The sequence below is a fragment of the Leopardus geoffroyi genome, chromosome C2 (assembly GCF_018350155.1).
Source record: "Leopardus geoffroyi isolate Oge1 chromosome C2, O.geoffroyi_Oge1_pat1.0, whole genome shotgun sequence".
Taxonomy (NCBI): Eukaryota; Metazoa; Chordata; class Mammalia; order Carnivora; family Felidae; genus Leopardus; species Leopardus geoffroyi.
In genome coordinates, this window is record NC_059333.1 from 1,415,683 (window position 1) to 1,434,956 (window position 19,274).

General features: G+C 61.0%; 1 protein-coding gene and 1 long non-coding RNA gene across 5 annotated transcripts; one reads left to right on the top strand and one right to left on the bottom strand.

Moving 5' to 3' along the window:
- Positions 1–860: 860 nt before the first annotated feature.
- LOC123610463 lies at positions 861–4,722 on the bottom strand. Of its 2 annotated transcripts, none has more exons than XR_006718147.1 (3): positions 3,541–4,722; positions 1,691–1,882; positions 861–1,089 (listed from the first exon to the last, which is right to left on the bottom strand). It is a non-coding gene; the product is annotated as an uncharacterized LOC123610463 (long non-coding RNA). The 2 variants fall into 2 exon arrangements; XR_006718146.1 differs by having other exon boundaries at positions 1,691–1,783; positions 3,541–4,681.
- Positions 4,723–8,538: 3,816 nt separating this feature from the next.
- POFUT2 (protein O-fucosyltransferase 2) lies at positions 8,539–19,206 on the top strand. 3 transcript variants are annotated; one of them, XM_045501127.1, is made up of 9 exons: positions 8,539–8,865; positions 10,237–10,487; positions 12,631–12,775; positions 13,358–13,468; positions 15,347–15,413; positions 16,079–16,204; positions 16,874–17,054; positions 17,266–17,389; positions 18,104–19,206. In XM_045501127.1, exons 1-9 carry the CDS (start codon positions 8,615–8,617, stop codon positions 18,255–18,257), a joined length of 1,410 nt encoding a protein of 469 aa, XP_045357083.1. In that variant the 5' UTR covers positions 8,539–8,614; the 3' UTR covers positions 18,258–19,206. The 3 variants fall into 3 exon arrangements, with proteins under 3 accessions (XP_045357083.1, XP_045357082.1, XP_045357081.1); XM_045501126.1 differs by having other exon boundaries at positions 8,600–8,865; positions 13,420–13,468; XM_045501125.1 differs by having other exon boundaries at positions 8,600–8,865; positions 16,874–17,389.
- The last annotated feature ends 68 nt before the right edge of the window (positions 19,207–19,274 follow it).

Below are 19,274 nucleotides of genomic sequence, written 5' to 3' on the forward strand. Positions count from 1 at the left end.
GGCTAAGGGAGCATCGGGGGCGACCCCAGGTTTCATTGGCTCCCTCCCCACTGGCTGTTTGCCTCTTAAATCCAGAAGTAGTCCTGTGGTTGCAGCCAAAGGGCCCCCCAACACGTGGCGGCGGGTGCCCACCTTCCGAGGGTCTGAAGAGGCTCAGAAGGGCCTCCCCGTGCGCTCAGCAGCCCAGCTGGGACTCGGGGAGCCTCCCCGGGCGTTGGTTTCACTTGCTGTGCTCCAATATTCTATGCTTGACACAAGCTCCATTTTGATTGTGGAATCACCCCAGCACCCCACATCCTCAGGTGCCATTTGGGGCTCTGACCCTAAGCCCCTTTGGAAATACCTGCACAGACATGGCTGTGGCGTTGAAGGTTCCCACTGAGAAGGGCCAGGATGTGGCGCCCGCCGCCCAGCGGCTCCTGCGGGAAGCAGAGGCCTGCAAACTGCGACTGCCTCCGGCACTGTGCCCGGGGCCCCATGCGCACGCACACGCTCCGGGGCCGCACGCCGCAGGGCCACCTCCCGCACACTCCAGGGCCGCCTCACCTCTGGGGAGACCTTGTTCGGATCAGGGCTTCCCAGCGTGTTAGTATCACCCCCGAACCAGATGTTCCCAGAGTTTGAGCTGGTGTCGGGCGTGTAACTTCATTATGTGCCTCTCGCGATAAGCCCGTTCCCATCAATTAACCAAACTCAGAGAAGGGGACGGTCCACACAACTTTTTAAATTGTACTTTTATTTTACAGAAAGGGATTGTGTGCGAGTGCATGTGCACACGAGCAAACGGGGAAGGGGCAGAGAGGGAGGGGGTGGGAACCCCAAGCAGGCTTTGCAGCCTCAGAGCAGAGCCCCCCGTGGGGCTGGATCCCACAACCTTGAGATCGGGACCCGAGCCGAAGTCAAGAGTCTGACGCTCAACCCACTGAACGCCCCAGGCGCCCCGCCACAGAATTTGAGATGGGTTATTCTTGAAAACGCATTCGTGTCACCATTTTGAAGTGTTCGGTGACCTTGTGCTGGTGATCTTTCTTCTGTGCCATCAGACACATTGTCACCTGGATGCGCGAAAACCAAGCTACGAACTAATCCCTGGAATAAAGGCAACGGGGATAAAGGCGGAGAACACAAATAACTCCGTAATTACAGCAATTTTCCTTCCAGGTTCTGCGGCGGGGGGGGAGGGGGGTGCATGCCTCTGGGGGCTCCGCTTGGGGCTCCGCGGCCTGTACTTCACGATGAGCGCCCGCTCCTGCCCCTGCCGCCCAGCCTCCACGGGAGGAGGTGACAGAGGGCCACGCCTAGGGCACGCACTATCCCCCACAACAAAGGGGGAAAAGAGAATGGGGGGATTTTTTTTTAATTACAAAACTATCACCTTCCAGTTCCTAGCGGTAAGTTTTAAAAGCTGGATTACACGGATGATTTTCCCAGGAAATACATTTTCGGAGTACAAAGCGACTCGGGTAGAAAGAGGAAATCTAATTAGTCCAATGGCTGGGGTGGGGCGGCAGGAGCAGACAAAAAATATGCAAAGGTTTATCCTTCAACAGGCACCAGGCCCGGGCAGCTTCATTGTGTCTCCACCACCGTTCAGGAATAATCTCCACGGCGGAGAGGTGGGAGACCCGCGCTCAGGATCGGGGTCTCCGGACACCAGCCGCCGGGTTCGGATCCCACCTTCCCGTCTTACCAGCAGGGTGAGACCTCGCACGGGCTACTCAGGCGCGCTGTGCCTCAGGTTCCTCGTCCGTCCACGAACGTGAAAATAGTACCTCATGGACGGCTGGTTGGCAAAATAAAGATCGAACGCACGCGAAACGGGTACAACTGTGACTGCTGCACGGTAAGAACTCGATCCACTTGAATTGTTACCAAGAGTTGCCTGCTCCCAAACACGCAGAGGCAGAAGCATCACAGTTCATTCCACACGGTTAGCCAAAGACCAGTGGTGGGGCTATCACACTCACGCGCTCGCTGATAGGGACATATTATTTCTATTAGGACACAACCGCCCCAAATAAAAGCACCGACAAGCAGAATCCAATACGTCAGGAACAAGTATGGCTCATCCCAGGAACGCAACGTGAGTCAACAGTACAGACAACACGTACAACATTACAGTGCAGCGCACTTTATTAAGAGATCACAAGGAGGCAAATCTCTGGTCATCTCCAAAGACAGGGCAGCTCCCCAAGAAGCACGTGGCGAAACTGAGTATCCGTTACTGGATTTCGAGCCTGTACAACCACGAGACCTTTAGGAAGCAGAGAATAGTAGGACAGCCGGCTAACACTCGTGGATACTAGAGTGGGGGCCCAGCAGACCCGGGCAAACCGTCAGATGGCAAGCCTTTGAGGACTCCCAAGCCAGCTGGCCTCCGTCCCAACCACTCAACGCCACTGTCGTGGCACAAAAGCACGAAAGCAGCCGTGACCCTGTACGTAAACGGGCGGGAGCGGCTGCGTGCCAGTGGAACTTCATTTAGGAAAAGAGGCAGCGTGGGCTGCATCTGACCCCCTGGCACTCGTTTGCAGACCCGTGGGCTGGAACCATCCGTGCAGTCAGAAACAAGACGAAGGTGCCTGATTTTATCTTGGACTCCCAGTAGACGTAATAATACAAGAAAATATATACGATGTACAAGTACTAGAAAGGCAGAGTTAAAACGACAACCATCTGCATAATTATAGGACTGTTTGACCAGAAAAATCCAAACTGGCGAATCAACGGCAAGCCGTTAGAATTAAACGTGGCCAATTTTAAGGTCGGTATATAGCATTTATTAAAACAACACTATATAATTATAACATTTTGTGGGGAAAAGGGTGCCGTTTGCGACAGCAATAAAACCCAGGAATAAACCGAGAAGGAGCAAATCTGACATAAAAGAAAACTAGACAAGTTCACTGAGATCCCAACAAGTCACAAGACCCATTCCTGAGCAGGACTCCGCGGCACATCAATGTCGATTTTCCCAAATGTGCCCATACACTCAGTGCGATCCCAACAAGATTCCTGACAGGACTGGTTTCTTGCAGCTGCCGCTAAACTTTATATGACAGAGAAAATGTACAAGATTAGCTGAGAAGTGTGTTTAAAAGGACACAGAAAAGGAACTGGCGATAAAGCCATCCTAGGTAGTGGACCGTGTCACGGGCAGGTCCGCGGGTCAGGACCCAAAGACCAGAGACAGAACCATATTATTTGTGGGAATTGAAGAAACGCCGACAGTAGCATTTCATGTCAGTAAAGACAGGACACCTTGCGCAGGAAATGATCACGTGCCTCTGCCTGTGCTTCTGAAAAGAAGATGTCACGTCCACCAGCCTGTGTGCCCTCTGCCTTCCGCGGAGCCGGAGAGACGGGAGGGCGGCTCCCACCTGGGTTGTGTGTTTGTGTCCACTTTGTCGAGAAGCGGGAAACCTGAGGGGAGCCTGGACCCTCCGAAGGGGCACAGAAGAGGCTGGGGAGTGGAGACACCAGCTGGCTAAGAAGGGAAGCCCGCAGGAGGGGACACACCGGAGGGTATGGGGTACTCACCGTGACACAGGGGGACAGCATCAGCCACACCATCTGGGGTGAGGGAGGGAGCGAGAGAAGCCGCGGCCACAGCGGCGGGGCCTTGCCTGAATCCACGGCCACCCTGGGGGTCGGGGTGGGGGTGGGGGGTTGCACCCCAGCTACCGCCCATCAGGCTGAGGGAACACGGGATAAAGGACGGCCCACCCCCTTCCGGTTCTCTTGGGCTGGATCCGATCTGCTCTCTGCAGGTTCTGGAACTCAGCTGGGAACATTCACCGCAGTGGCCAGGTCCAGAGAGTAGGGGTCACGTGGAGTTTCTCTGCCTGCGACCAGCACGAATTCCCGTCTGCACTTCATTCCGAGGAGCCCCCAGACCCCCCCACCCCCCATCTGTTTGTGTTTCTGTTGACATTATCATCTAAGGAGGGCCCAGACGGGTCCTTGAAGCCGGCCTTCCAAACACAAATAAGCAGCCTGTTTCAGTAAAACAAATTACGCACTTTTTGACATTTGCCAGTGTTTTGATTCCAGAAAGGCTGTGGACAATTCCCACAGTCCTGGCCCCCAACCCGTGGCCCTGCCGCCCCTGCTCACACTCACGCACCTTCCCACAGTGCCTGCCTCCGGGGGACTCTGTCTCTAGGGGGGCCCTACCTCCGGGGTACCTTGTCTCTGGGGAGGCCCTGCCTCCGGGGGACCCTGACTCTGGGGGGGACCCTGCCTCCGGGGGACTCTGCCTCTGGGGGGGCCCTGCCTCCGGGGGACTCTGCCTCTGGGGGGGGCCTGCCTCCGGGGACCCCAGCTCGCAGAGGAGAGCTCCCACGAGGACAGCGGCTGTTTGCCAGGTTCACCCCCAGCAGAAAACCCACCCCTGACGGCACAGACAAGGAGCTGAAGTATTTGGAGACAAAAACTAGGGACCCAGAGTATGTTTGAAGGACTTTCTGGGTCACCTGCCTTGGGGAGGCCCGAGTTTTCTTTTCCCGCGGTAGCCTAGACTCCTCACGGCGCCCTCGGTTTCAGGACCCTGCTGGCTGCATAGGCGCTGACTTGTACTCTCAGCCAAGCCTCCCCTCATTCCCCTGAGAAGGGAGAGGCCCTTACATCCCATGCACAGGCCAGCCAGGGGACCCCAGCCCCGGGGAAGCCTCCAGGCAGCACCCCCGTGGGCGGCCCCCACCCTGGGCCTTCCCCACCCCACGTGACCTGAGTCGTGAGGGTGACTGGTGGCTGCCCCCACGGGAGGCCGCGGGGCTGTGTCCCGGGCACCCCCAGGGGAAAGGCTGTGGCCTTGCCTCAGGGCCAGGTGGCCCGCATCCCCTGGGACCCCCTGGACTGGCCCTTCCACGGGTCCTGGTGAGCCGCCACCGGAGGCGGTGGACCCCGCTGTGGGCAGGTCACGAGGGGAAACTGGGCCCACGTGCTGACCACAGGAGTCAGCACGCCCTCATGTCTCGGTCACTTGGTGTCCCTTGAGGGCAGTCCTGGCAGGCGGCCCCCAGAAGCTCCTGTGAAAAAACTCCCTGTGGCTCCTGGCCTAACCAGAAATCTCCTGCTTCTGATTCCCTGCTTGCCAGGAAATTGTCCCGAGCAAGGAGGTGGGGTTCTGCGCTGGCTCAGAAGCTTCCAGCACGGGGATCCTGATAACTCACCTCTCGCGTGGACAAGCAGGGCGTCCGTCGTGCGAGGGCTGTGTGCCCTGAGGCGTCCGTGGCTCCCCAGGAGAACCACTCCTCAGGGTGGCTCTTGGCCCCAGTCCACACCTGCACCCCCCTCTGCTGTCTCCCCGGCCCGTGTCTGCCTCCCACATCTCCACGTGAGGGGTTCACAGCTTTTCGCTACTTGACTGCAAATTTGCCGTGGCCACAGAGGGGCCCTGGTGACCTCCGGCAGCCCCACTCCCTGCTCCCCATTCCCCCCCACCCCACCCCACCCCACCGACCAGAGTGGGGGCCAGGCGGCCCCTTCCCCCTATTCCTTGCCGGCTCTGGCAAGGCCTTGCCCGGACTCCCAGCTTTCAGGAGACTCTCTACGTCCCTCCTCAGAGACTCCTGGCCTCCGTGTCTCCACCGCCTCAAGGCTGGGACCCGGGGTGTCCAGCACTGACCCTCCCGAGACCTGAGACGGGGGCTTTAACAGGTGAGACCCCAGGACGCACACACCACACCTGCTGGCCCCAGCCAAGGGCTTCCTTCTGCTCCCCCTCAGGGCCAGCTCCTGGGGCTCATCCTTGAGGGGAGCTGGAGGGGTCTGGGCAGGAGCAGGACGTGGCCTGGCCTGGCCTGGCCTGGCCCTGTGTCTGCCGGTCACAGCACCTCCCAGCCCCTCCCTCAGGCCCTGGGAGCAGGGCAGCTGTCCTCCGCCTCCCTTCCCGCTGGCAAAGGGCTCTCTTGCCCTCTGGCGGCCAAGTCCCCTCCAGGGTGCGCTGTGGGGGGAGGGCGTGAGCGCTCCGACTTCACACTGAGGCAGGAAACCTTAACTATGACTCCGGATGTGCAGGTCAAGAAGGAATTCGGTTACTTTTTTTGTGAAAGAAAGATTTCCTTTTTCTCTTCATGAAAGACTCACAAACCTCTCCAGGGTCATTCCCAGCAAGGAACAGAATCCAGGGGTTAATCAGCACAGGCAGGAGGGGAGAGGGAGGGAGAGGGAGGAGGGGAGGGGACGGGAGAGGAGGGAGGGAGGGGAAAGGGGGGCTGAGCTGCCAGGGGGCCAATTAAAACCAGGAGCCTGTGGTGGTTAATTTTATGTGTCAGCTAGCCTGGGCTAAGGGCGGGCGCCCACAGAGCTGGTAAAAAATCCATTTCTGGGTGTGTCTGTGAGGAAGTTTCCGGGAGAGATTAGCATTTGAATTGGTAGGCCCAGTAAAATGGTGCTCCCCAAGGTGGGTGGGCCTCCCCCAGTGCCTCGAGGGCCTGAATAGAACCACAAGGAGGAGGAAGCTCGGATTCTCCTTCCCTATTGAGCTGGGACAGCCGTCTTCTCCTGCCTCAGACAGTGGAGCTCCCGGTTCTCAGGCCTTTGCACGGCAGGACTGACCAACACCACCAGCTTTCCCGGGCCTCCAGCTTGCAGACTCGGATCGCGAGGCCTCGGGCCTCCAAAACCCAGGGAGCCAATTCCTGTAATAGGTGTCCTCAGATATATCTCTATGTTCTATCGTTTCTGTCTCTGGACAACCCTGATCCTAACTGGAACACATCTGTTGTAATAAAGGGCATTTGAAACAACGAGGGACCCACGCATGCGGGCAGTATTTTTCATGATATTACAGCAAAATCAATAAATTTTTGGGTGGGATAATGATATTGTGGCTGTGTGAAAAACTGTCCTATTTCTTAGAGACACATGTGGAAATATTTGAAATGAGACAACTTGATGTCAATCATTTGCTTTAAAACAGTATAGGAAAAACAAGAAGAAAGGGTTGGAGAAGTGTGGCGGGATGAGAAAGTGTTGAATCTGGAGGTGGGCATGCAGGCCCTCACGTCCTCCTGTTTCCGTGAATGCTTGAAAACTCATGATAAAAACTCCTTTAAGAAAACGTTTTGGGACACCCGAGTGGCTCAGTCGGTTAAGCATCCAAGTCTTGATTTCGGCTCGGCTCGGGTCACGATCTCACTTCGGTTGGTGAGATGGAGCCTCGAGTTCGGCGCTGAGGTGGCAGCACAGAGCCTGCTGGGGATTCTCTCTCCTCTCTGCCCCTCCCCTGCTCGCGGTCTCTCAAGATAAATAAACTTAAAGACAAAACAAGTATGTTTTCAGATGTCTTTACTAAGCCCCTCCTGCGGCACAAATCATGCACTGGCGTGTGGTCTGCACGCGGAGGGGCAGCCTGCAGACCCACCTGCTGCTAGACACCTCCAACTAAGAGTGTCCGGAACAATAAAGACGTGTAGTGACTCCACGCAGGGAGGAGCCTGCAGACGGGGCAGCGCCGGCAGGAGCTGCAGTCCCCCTCTTCCTACCATTCCTTCCTCCCTCACTGCCCGCCCCGCCTCCCCGCCAGGTCCCTTCGCTGCTGGCAGGGGCTGAGGCTGGCCCGCCCCCTGGGCACGGAAGGGTGCACTTCATGCCCGGAACTACAGAGGCTCCAGTTCCCCCACCGGTCCCCCTCGCGCAGGAGCCACCAGGAGTTAAGCACCTGTCGCAGCGCAGGGGCTCTGGGCACTTACTCCCGGGGCAGGGGTGGCGGTGCCGGCGAAGGAAGGGGCTGCAGTGAGGGGCGGCGAAGCAAGGCCCCTCGCCCTGGAATGAGGCTCCTGAGGGGACCCCTGCGCTCCACCACCAGAGTCTGCACCTGGGTTGCAGACCTGGGCTGAACAGGGGTCAGGGCACAGGAGCCGCTTGTCTGGTGACCGCAAGTCCCGGCTCCCTCATATTCAGCTTCGACCCCATCCCCTCGAATGTGCTGTGCTGTTCAAACACAAAGGGGACACTCTGCAGCCCTTGCACTGTGGTTTTCCACCGTGAGACATCCACCCTGACGGCCTCCACTCCACCCTCTCCCTTTAAGAGACACCTTGTCATCTCGGAAACCGCCCGAGCATCGCCCGCCTTGCGGGTCACCGCGCCTGGCGGGTCTGCGGCTCGGGTGTCGTACCTAGCCGGCCGTGCGGCCCTCGGGTCAGTCCAGCGGCTTGCTCGCCCGAAGCCCGAAGGCTGCCCCCCGCCCCCCACCTCCCCCCGGTCGCTGATCAGAGGCTGAGACCGCCTGCCAAACCCGGCATGGGACTGCGCTCCACGCGGCGCGGCCCCGCCCACAGGCCCTCTGGCCCCGCCCACAGGTCCGGCACCACCCCGGCTTCCACCTCGCAGGCGAGGACGTCCGCGCAGCCCCGCCCACAGACTCGACCGGCCCCCAGGTCCTCTGGCCCCGCCCACAAGTCCGGCCCCTCCGGGCCTCCACCCCTCTCGTGGCCGAAGACTACGCGCTCGCGGACGCGAGGCCCCGCCCACAGGTCCTCTGACCCCCGCCCATAGCCCCGCCCTCCCGCCCCCGTCTCCACTCCACGCGGCCCGCAGGCGAGGACGTCAGCGCTCCCGGACGCACCTCCCAGCACCTTCCGTCCGGGAGACTCCCATCAGCGGGATGACGCAAGGCGCTCGTGGCGTTGCCAAGGCTTCAGGAGACGCGCTCCGGTGGGACGGGCGTGCGTGCGCTTCCGGGGCGGAGCGCGGCCGCCGGAAGTGTGTGGCCGTTGGGGCCATGGCGGCGCTCGGCGTCGTCTTACTCCTGCTGCTGGGAGCGGTGTCCTGGCCGCCGGCCTCGGCCTCGGGCGAGGAGTTCTGGCCCGGCCAGTCGGCGGCCGACATCCTGTCGGGGGCGGCGTCCCGCAGACGGTAAAAGCGTGGGACTCCCGTGGCGGGGCACCTGTGGTCGGGGGGCGGGGATCGGGACCGAGGACAGCGGGCCGGTGCGGGGCGGGGGGGGGGACGCGGGGCGGAGCCTCCAGCGCCCTCACCCCCTCACCCCGTTACCCTCTGACCCTCCCCGGGTTTTCAGCCTCCGTGCGCGAGTCAGGGTTGCCCCGGGCTGCTGGGCCTCCGGAGCCCCGGGAAGGGCTGGCTGTGGGTGAGCCTTAAGGGGCAGGCCCGGGCGCCCCTGTTAGATGATGCGAGTTCTTGCCCTGGGTTGGAGGAGACCCGAGTCAGATGTTCGTAAGAGCTCGGCCTTGTTTATCTGCACGGAATCTTCCAGGCTCCATCCAGTTGGTGGATGTTCCCTAGATAAAAGTCTCAGGGATTCAAAAAAACAAAAAAACAAGTGTCTGTGCCGTCCAGCAATTACTGAGGGTTTGGACGAAACAGACCGTGCACTGCATGCTGGATGGAGAGGTGGCAAAGGGGTTCCCTCCTCTGTTGGTGGTCTTGGGGAGATCTGGAGGCTCAAGCTGGGCGTTACCACACGGTTTCATCGGTAGTAAGGGAAGTTGTGGAAAAACCAGTGCCGAGAAGGGAGAGGTGTTTCGGTAGTGCGCTGGTTCTCGAAGTGTGTCCAGGGAGCCCCGAGGTGTCAGAGCCATTTTGGTAGGAACATCAGGATGTTATTTATCCACCTTTTTAAGTCGTTCTCTCGTGAGTCTACAGTGGGGGTTTTCTTGAGGCCATCTGACCTGTGATAGCTCAACGGGTTGAATGCGGAAGCAGATACGAAAATCCAGTTATCGCTAGACCAAAAAGAGTTACAAAAATTACACTGTCGTTCTCCTCACTAATTCTTTTTGTTTAGAAAAATATACTTGTTTTTCATTTAAAAATATTAAGAACCACATCACGTAATAGCTTATTATCATGATTTTAAGTGAATAATACATGCGTTTTAAGTTCGTAACTTCTAACACCGGCACGATGAGTAGATGTAACCCACACGAACAACAGTCCTTTGGGGTCTTCAGTAATTGTGAAGAGTGTGAAGGGGTCGGTAGACCAAAACGTCCGGGTACCGCTGGAGGACTGATCCTCAGGCTCTGGTTGGTAAGACTGCCGGTCTCACTGAATTACTGCCGGCCACTAAAGGCTGCTAAGATGCGTGCTGTTCCTATTCACGGGCTCTGGAAGTAATTGGTTGTACGGAAAGGGGTTGGCGGCGACAGTGAACTACCGGCCGCTCCGAGTGCCCAGATCCTGCCCCATAGGCACTGGGGGCGCCTCTGGGCTTTGTGTCCAGAAGCCTCGGCGTGGAAGAACCTGGCTCCTGCCCCTCCCTTCTAGGTATCTTCTGTATGACGTCAACCCCCCAGAGGGCTTCAATCTCCGCAGGGACGTCTACATCCGCGTTGCCTCCCTGCTGAAGACGCTGCTGAAGACCGAGGAGTGGGTGCTGGTGCTGCCCCCCTGGGGCCGCCTCTATCACTGGCAGAGCCCGGACATTCACCAGGTCCGGATTCCGTGGTCCGACTTTTTTGATCTTCCGAGTCTGAACAGAAACATCCCCGTGGTTGAGTACGAGCAGTTCATCGCAGGTGAGGCCGCCGAGGCGGTGGTGCAGGAGCGCCGGCCAGCCCGCCGTGTGTGGCACGCCCGTCGTGGTGACACTCGCTCTGCACGGGGGGCCTGCTTCTGCTTCCCGATTCCGCACTCCCGGTGACCTTGGTCTGCCTCTAGTTTATCTCGGGAGATAGATCTCCGTGAGCCGTGTGTCCCCTTGTCTCTGAAAGCTGGGGCGGCTGGCGAGCCAGTGGAGGGCGCTCAGAGCTGTGGCTGCTGGTCCGGAGGCCAGGCGTGGCCCCAGCAGGCCGTGCTCGTGTGCAGGGAGGGCCCTGTGTCCCCGAGGGGAAGTGAGATGGGGAAGCAGGACGCCACACGGCAGGCAGGCCGGCCTCGACCCTGGGGCCTCCCTGCAGCGCTCGTCATAACGTCTCATTCCACTTAGTCCCGCTCGGTCTGTTTCATTGTTTTTAAGAGAGAGAAGTTGGAAATATTCTTAGAATGAGAGTATTTACAGCTTAGCATTGCTTGCTTTAGAAGACCTAAGCTTAAAAAGGCACTGCCATGTCTTTGCTGCCACCTTAGTCTGGCAAAGGGAGGCGCAGGCCGTCGCGAGCGGGTGCGATGGTCTGGAGCTCCTGCTGCGTCGGCCCTGGAGCGTACGGCTGCGGCTGGCACGTCTTCGTTTTTCCGCTTCTCACTGCGCGGCAGACCTGGTCACTTTGGAACGTTCCTGTGTCGGGGTCAGCCCTGGGAGTGCTGCGGCCATGGAACAACATAGGCCGTGTTTTCTGATATCTTCACTCACGGGCAAGCAGCAAACTGAGGCTTGTAAAATGTCTTTTTGGAATGCATCTCTCTCAGAGCCAAGACAAGAGATGCAGCTGGGTGTTTAGTCTGACTCGACTTAGTCTGGGAATCAGCCTCAGCCTTCGTCTGACCCACAGGTCATGGAGCCTCCCAGAGAAACTGCCCTTCACCTCCACGAAGGGCTGTGGCCTGAGGGTTTCTTGATGGGTGGACACCAGGACAGGGCCGGGCCTCAGCCGCGTGAGAGCGTGCTCAGCGGGGGGGGGGGTGCAGGGCGGAAGGGCTGCTGCCCACCCTGCGGCTCTGGAGGCCCCACGCCTGGAGCCGAAGCAGCGGGGACAGGAAGTTGGAGAGCCCTGAGTGCTGCAGAGCAGGCGGACGGCTTGGCCTCCACCCCGCCCGGCTGGCCTCGACTTTTCCACCCTTTCTCACTGCAGAGGGGGGCAGGGATTGAGGATGTGCACCAGGGCACCGGGCATCTTAGCCTCTCGGTGCCACCTCCCTTCCCGTCACTGCGAGAGGAGCCCTAGGAGGCCTGGGGCCAGGCCCCGCCAGCAGTGCGGCCCCCGAGCGCGGGAAATGTGGAAGAGACGCCAGAATTCCTCTTGATGCGGCTCTCTCGTGACTGGGCTCCATCCATCCACCCCGGGCACATCTTGATGAAGCACTGTGGGTGTGGCAGGCATGTCCTGGGTCCGGGTGGGCGCGGTGGGCCGTGGGGAGGTCGGACACAGACTCCTCCCCTCCTGGAGCTCCTGTGGGGCGCGTGGAGGCAGATGAAGAAGTAATTAAAGCACGCGGTGTCCAAGGCGGTGAAGTGTCACGCGGACAAAAAGAGAGTGGGGTGGGGTGGGGTGTGGGGCGGGAGGCTGTCCCCGGGAGGTGCGATTTGAATGGTGTCACAGGGGTCAAGGGTGAGCCCTGAAGGGGAGCGGTCCAGGCGAGGATGGTCCACGCAGGGACAGCCCATACAGAGGCCGTGGGAAGGGGGCTTGATGTGCTTGAGGGACAGCAGGGTGGACAGAGTGTGTGGGGCCAGTGGCCGTCGTGAGGACTGGGTTGGGGGGTGCGGCAGAGGAGGGCTGAGCGCCGAGGGCAGGTCCCGCTGCTGTAAGAGGGACCCCTGGGAGCGGCCAGGGCCTGGACGAGCTCCACTGCCCTGAGGCAGCCCCTTTCACGCACTCTAGGGACCTCGTCCCTGTTGTCCCTTGTGTCCTGTCTCTGCTTCTGTAAGCTTTCTGCAGCCCTGCAGGGAGAAGGTGGGATTAAGCAAAGCAGTAATTCCCTGTCCGTACCGGCGGCCGTCCGACACGTGCCCACACGCGTGCTTCCGGTTCCTGTTCACTGTCAGTTCTTGGCCTCTTCCAGAGTCCGGCGGGCCCTTCATTGACCAGGTGTTCGTCCTGCAAAGCTACGCGGAGGGGTGGAAGGAGGGGACTTGGGAGGAGAAGATTGACGAGCGGCCCTGCATTGACCCGCTGCTCTACGCACAAGACAAGCACGAGTACTACAGGTGCGGCCGCTGGGCCCCCGGCGGGAGGGTCCCCTTCCCCGCCTGGCCTGTGCAGCGGCCCCCATCCCCGGTTACAGGGGTGGGGACCCGGGCCACCTTGACACAGCTAAGCTGCGTTCAGCGCATCTGAATGCGGCCGGGGAGATGGCAGTCCGGTCACCCAGACGGAAGCAGCCATCAGAAGACTTCCCCAAGGAGGGGCTCTCTCCTCGGCAGCACCTGTGGGTGAAGCACCGGAATACCCGGGTTCTAGAAACTCGTTGCTGTGGGAGCCCCTCGGAGGGGCACGGCTGTCGTAGGGTTGTTACCGCCGGGCCTCTGGCACCGTGAAGCTGCCCCCCACTGCCCCCTTCCCCTGGCAGCCGTCCAGACGGAGCCCCACTGGTCTGCTCAAGTCCGCTGAGATTTATGGTTCTTTATAAGTTTTCACCAGAACGTCACTACCTGTGATCACGAGCGGGAGGTTTTCACTGCGAGATCGCCGGGTCTGCCTAGATTGAGCCGTACACACGTGCATCTGGGGTTTACTGGTTTCCCGTGTGGAAACCAACGAACGGAGGCACCGGCGATCTTGTTTTCCAGAGGATGGTTTTGGGGTTACGAAGAGACAAGAGCTTTAAACGTCTCCTGTTTGTCCGTTCAAGGCTCGGCTTCAATCATGGCGCCTGTGCTTTTGAGAAACACGTCAGCGAGGTACGTGCCTGCAGGGCCCGCTCGTGGCCGGCCAGTGAAGGGGCGAGCGCGTGCGTGGGTGTGCCTGCGTGTGCACTGTGCGTGCTGCGTGTGCACAATGTGCACACATATGTGCTGTGTGCACAGTGCGTGCATGTGTGTGGGCGCGTGTGTACATGTGTGCTGTGTCTGCACTGTGTGTGTGTGCATGCATACATGTGTCGCGTGTGCACTGTGCATGTGCACGTGGATGTGTGCTGCGTGTGCGCTGTGCGTGCATGTGCACGTGGATGTGTGCTGCACGTGCACATACCATATGCGTGTGTGCACATGTGTGTGCCTGCACGCTGTCCTGTTGGCATCGGAGGCCCTCCTGGACTGTGCAGGGTCACTGGAGAGGTGGAGCTCGTCCCCACCCTGCACCTGGTCGTCCTTCCACAGCGAGGTGGGGCTGGGGCAGAGGCGGTCGCGCGTCCCCGGGGAGGGCCCGGGTATAGGTTGGCTGTACCCGTGTTCTGGGGGTCTGTGCTGCCAGTACAGCCTCGCACGGGCTTCTCAGCCACTTCACGGCGGGAGCTGATGGGAGGGTCTCCAGTCCCGACGCAGGCGGTGGAGGGGTCTGGCTCTCCTGTCTGAGGCAAGGGTGGAGCTAGACATCAGCGAGGCGAGGGCGGCATGGCCCGGGGGCTGCAGGCCCGAGTGGAAGAGAGTGCTGACCTTACTCGTTCGCCTACCTCACCTGTCCCGGTGACCGCCCGGTGTGGCCGAAGCAGGGCGAGAACAGGGACAGGAAGGGAGTGGCAGGCTCCGGAGGTTTTGAGATGGCCCGCTGCAGCCTGGTCCTGGAGGGCTCCCGTCCCGCCTGCGGTCAGGTCTCCCGCGCAGCCTTCTCAGAGCCGGACCTCACGGTGGTCAGAGGAGGGGCTGTGGCCTCCCCGGTGCCCCATACCACTCAGGACGCACGGTTGGGGACCAGGAGAGAGGAGGAGGCTGGTCGCCTTTCCCCAGACTTGTGCCCTGCATTGTCCAGGCTGGAGTGGACGCGGCCCTTTCTGGAGCGTCCCTTCTGTGTGCTCTGACACTGGGCATTCTTTGATCGCCTCGGGAAGGGGCCGCTCTGTCCCTCGTTGTCCCTCGTTGTGCAAGGAAGGAGTTGAGTGTTCTGTGAAAAAGGTGCTAGTTCGGGGCTTGAAAAGCAGACGTGCTGAGGGGCACCGAGCCCTGTGTCGTTAAAATGATTTTTTTTTTAAACAGGAGTGTGGTCTGACTGACCACACGATTGTGGTATCTGTCATCACGCGGTTTTGTCTCCCACATGTGGCCAGTTACATAACAGATCTTCCAAAATTACAAAATCGAGCCATTTCTGTGCTCCCGTGTGAGCGGTCTCTGGGGCTCTGTTTTACCAGAACCGCTGACTAGTCTTACTTGCTCGCTTTGTCTGTGGTGTTTCTTTCGTCAGTGGTGACAGCGGGGTTGCTGACCCCCAGTGCGGTGGCTGGGACAGGAGAGACCCCTCACGGTGCTCACGGTCTCCCGCAGGAGCGTGTGTGGAGGTCTCCGGCCCAGGCGTGTCCCGGGGGGCTCCCGGCTTCCTTCCCCGACAGTCCCTGGAGCAGGCGAATAGAATTGTCTTAAAATTAGGGGCGCCTGGGTGGCGCAGTCGGTTAAGCGTCCCACTTCAGCCAGGTCACGATCTCGCGGTCCGTGAGTTCGAGCCCCGCGTCGGGCTCTGGGCTGATGGCTCAGAGCCTGGAGCCTGTTTCCGATTCTGTGTCTCCCTCTCTCTCTGCCCCTCCCCCGTTCATGCTCTGTCTCTCTCTGTCCCAAAAATAAATAAACGTTGAAAAAAAAAAATTAAAAAAAAAATTAAACGCTTTTTCTCTTGTTTGGAAACAGGTCAGTGATGCTGGACAGAGCCGAGAACCTTCTGCACGACCACTACGGCGGGAAGGAGTACTGGGACGTGAGTGCCGCCCGCACCTGCCGTGCTGTTGACTGGCCTGTGTGCGTGCTGGGCGCGTGCGCCTCCCTGTCGCCTTGACGCGGCAGGAGCCTGAGGAAGTGGGTTCCACGCCTGCCCTGCTCCGGAGGTCTGCCCTGTGTAGACGTAGGCGTAGAGCTCCCGCGGGGAGCCAGGTAGAGGTTAGGCGCCTGTCCGGAGGACCCCGGAGAGACCCCCGCTCCCTGACCCGGGTGCCCCCTGAGCAGGTCGTCTCCAAAGCAGAGAGGTGCCTCGTCACGGCCGCCCTCGTGGCTCTCCGCCTCTCGTCGGTACCGTGGTCCCCTGTTAGCTGCGAGGCTGCCGACTCCCCCCGGCCAGCCACGTTCTCTTGACCCGAGCCCCGCCCCCCAGGCAGGGCGCCTGTCCGAGCATCTCACCCTGTGCCCGTGGTGGTGGTCCCGGTCGCTCGCGGTCCGGCCTTTTGCCGGTTGGTGACCCGTCACCGCCAGACCCTCTTAGGAGCCCGTCCCCAGTTGACCTCCGAGAGTGTCGGCTCGGCGTCCCCGGCATCCGGCGTCCCCCTCGGACTCTCGGGCCGGCCTCGGGATGCGGGTGGGGCTCGGGGCGCCCGCCGGGGGGCCGACGGGGTGGGGCACTCAGCAGGGCGCTGCTCTCTGCACCCGCAGACCCGGCGGAGCATGGTGTTCGCCAAGCACCTGCGGGCCGTGGGGGACGAGTTCAGGAGCAAGTACCTGAACTCCACGGACGAAGCCGACAGGATCCCCTTCGAGGAGGACTGGACCAAGATGAAGGTAGCGCCCCCACGCTTTCTCGCTCGGGGACGTGCGTCAGGAGGGTCCCCTTGTCCCAGCGCCGGCCCAGGGCCCGGTTCCGTTTCCGCCGGAGTTCCTGGAGTTCCGGGAGTAAAACCGGGCGGCGAACACGGACGGGACGGTCAGCGTTTCCCTCATGACATGAGGACAACAGAGAAAAGGCGAGGTTTTTCTGAGAGCGGCCAAACCAGACTCACCAAAAGGGTCACCCTTGTTTTAGAAAGTTTTTTCTGAAGGTGTGGTTTTCATGTAACTCGTTTTCAACAAATGACACGTGGCTGTCTCAAGCGGGCGTCATTGCGGAGCATTTCCCAGGAGCGCGTCCGAGTGGCGCTGTCCATGGGGCCGGCCGCGCGTGGAGCGGCACCGTTCCGGCAGCGATCCCTCGGTCGTTACGTGATGTTTACTGGAAAAGCACCGTAGCGAATAGACCCTTTTCCCTAGTTTTGTACTTTTTTCCAGGGTTTCCTTTACCTTTTTTGTTAAGCTCAGTTAAAGGGTCTGTGGTAATTAGTCACTTCGCGGTCTTGGAGCGACATCTGGCCCGACGCCCGCGGAGCGTGGTGCTGCCACACGGACAACGTGTCCCCTCCGTGTCCTGCGTGCCAGCCGCACGCAGGTCCCTCAGCGGTCCCCGTCCTTTGCCAGGTCAAGCTGGGGTCCTCGCTGGGGGGTCCGTACCTCGCGGTTCACCTGAGGAGGAAAGATTTCATCTGGGGCCACAGAGAGGACGTGCCCAGTCTGGACGGGGCCGTGAAGAAGATCCGCGGCCTCATGAAGACCCACCAGCTGGACAAGGTGTTCGTGGCCACGGACGCCATCAGGAAGGGTACGTGGCTCCGGCTCTGTCCGCGTCTGCTGCCCCCGGTTAGGCCGCGGCAGACCCGGGCCCGCGCGCGAGCCTTGGCCCGAGCCGGGAGGGCAGCGGCGGCTCCCGTGGCCGGTCCTCCTGCCCATTTCCGCCGGCCCGTGCGGAGCCGGCGCAGCACACGCGTCCGGGAGCCGCGACCCCAGCGCGTCCGCCCTCCTTCGCTCCGCAGAACACGAGGAGCTGAGACGGCTGTTGCCCGAGATGGTGAGGTTCGAGCCCACGTGGGAGGAGCTGGAGCTGTACCGCGACGGTGGCGTGGCCATCATCGACCAGTGGATCTGTTCGCACGCCAGGTGCCTCTGCCGGCCGTGCCCGCCGCACCCCGCGCCCCTCAGCCTCTGGCGGGCAGCCCCCCGTTGCCCGGCCCCGCGCGGAGGGTCGTGCTCCCCGTCCGGTCCTCGCCCACCGGCTTCCTACCCGGTCCCGTCGCGGCGCTCTGTCCCACACTCTCCTGTGCGTCCCTTCACCTCGAGGTCCTGCTCCCCTGGACTCGGTGGCCCCTTCGATCGCACGTGTCACTGAGGAGCACACACAGGGCCTCCGGAAAGGGAGGGTGGGCTCTGTGTCACTGTCCCGAGAGGCAGGCCTGCCCCCGGGGAAGAGCAGGGCTGGGACGCACACGCTCCGCGGGGGGTGGAAAACCTTGAGGAGGTTAGTTTCCGTCTGCAGGACCCTCGGAGCCACCTGGCGTATGCCCCGGTCGGTCCCAACTGTGCCTGCCCAGCTGCGGGCCGGGGCCTCCCCCGTGCTGAGCAGATAGCGTGGGGACACCTCTCTGCCCTCAGAGGTCCAAGCCCAGCTCTGAGCCCCCACCTCAAGCAGCCAGAATCCCGCAGGGGACTCGAGTCGGCGCCCGTGCAGGACCTGGGGCCTCTCCGCAGCCCCCCCGCCTCCCACCCCCGCCCCGGCCAGGCCTGTGGCCCCTGGGCAACGGTGACTCACGAGGCCGGGCAGGGCTGGGGGGGGGTGAGCTCGCTCATGCGGCTCTCGTGATCTCTGGTTCGCAGGTTCTTCATCGGGACCTCGGTCTCCACGTTTTCTTTCCGGATCCACGAGGAGAGAGAGATCCTAGGGCTCGACCCCCGGACGACGTACAACCGGTTCTGTGGGGACCTGGAGGAGGCGTGCGAGCAGCCCACGCACTGGAAGGTCGCCTACTGAGCCGGCACCCCGTGGACCCCACCTCCTGGACTCGCCTTACACGCGAACTCTCGGGCTCTCTCTGACCACGCGAGTTCCCTCGGGTGGCTCCTGCCCCTGTCTGACCGGCCAGGCTACCAGATAAGCCCTCTTCGGGGTCACGGACGCAGCCACGTGAGCCACGGCGTGTGTCTGCGCTCGGTGTTTCTTCCCGCCGTCAGCTGCCTGTGGCCGGGGGCTTTGGTCGGGCGAGAAACCGGGTCTCTGCCTGCCAGCAAGGCCCTCGTGACGGGAGAAGGTGCCGGGCCTTGTTTCCTGGGTCTGGAGGGACGTCCGGCAGCGAGTGGTACAGATGTGGCGTGCGGGCAGCTCCCATCCCGGGGGCCGGGGTGGCCGAGCCTTTGGACCTGGCGTGGCGTCGGCCTGCTGGTCCTGTTTTTTCTGCCCTCTCGCCCACCTGAAGCCACCCACGGGTTGGCGGGAAGTGAACCGCGGCCTTGCAGACCAGGTCTGAGGCCTGTTGTCCCCTGCTCACAGTGCTGGAAGGTTCCTTGGAAGTCTCCAGCGGTTTGTCGGGTTCTCGCAGAGAGGAGCCCTGGCCGCCTGTGAGCGTGTGAGGGCGGACGCCCCTGGCACAGCCTCGTGGTGGGCGCGGTGGGCCCGGGGACGAGGGGCACCATCGCTGTGGCCTCAGAAGGGCCTTGGGGTCACGCCGCACAGAAACCCTTTCTAGGCCGTCAGCGTGGCCACCACCGCATCCCCTCTGGCCGGGAGCCCCGGGTGACCCACCCAGGCCGTGGTCCAAAGCCCCGGGGCTTCTGGGGCTTCTTCCCGAGCTCCGAAAACCCACCTGAACGCTCGGCAGGGTCCTGCAGTGTCACGGCGGCGTGGGGTCAGGCGATGAAGTATTTATTCTTTTCCCATTTGTACATTCAAATGCCATTCATAAAATATGTTTTCTAGAAAGGTGGAATTCTGTAAACGGTGCCTTGTTCATAGCCCTGAATTTTTTCTCGGCTGAGAGCTACGCGGAACAGT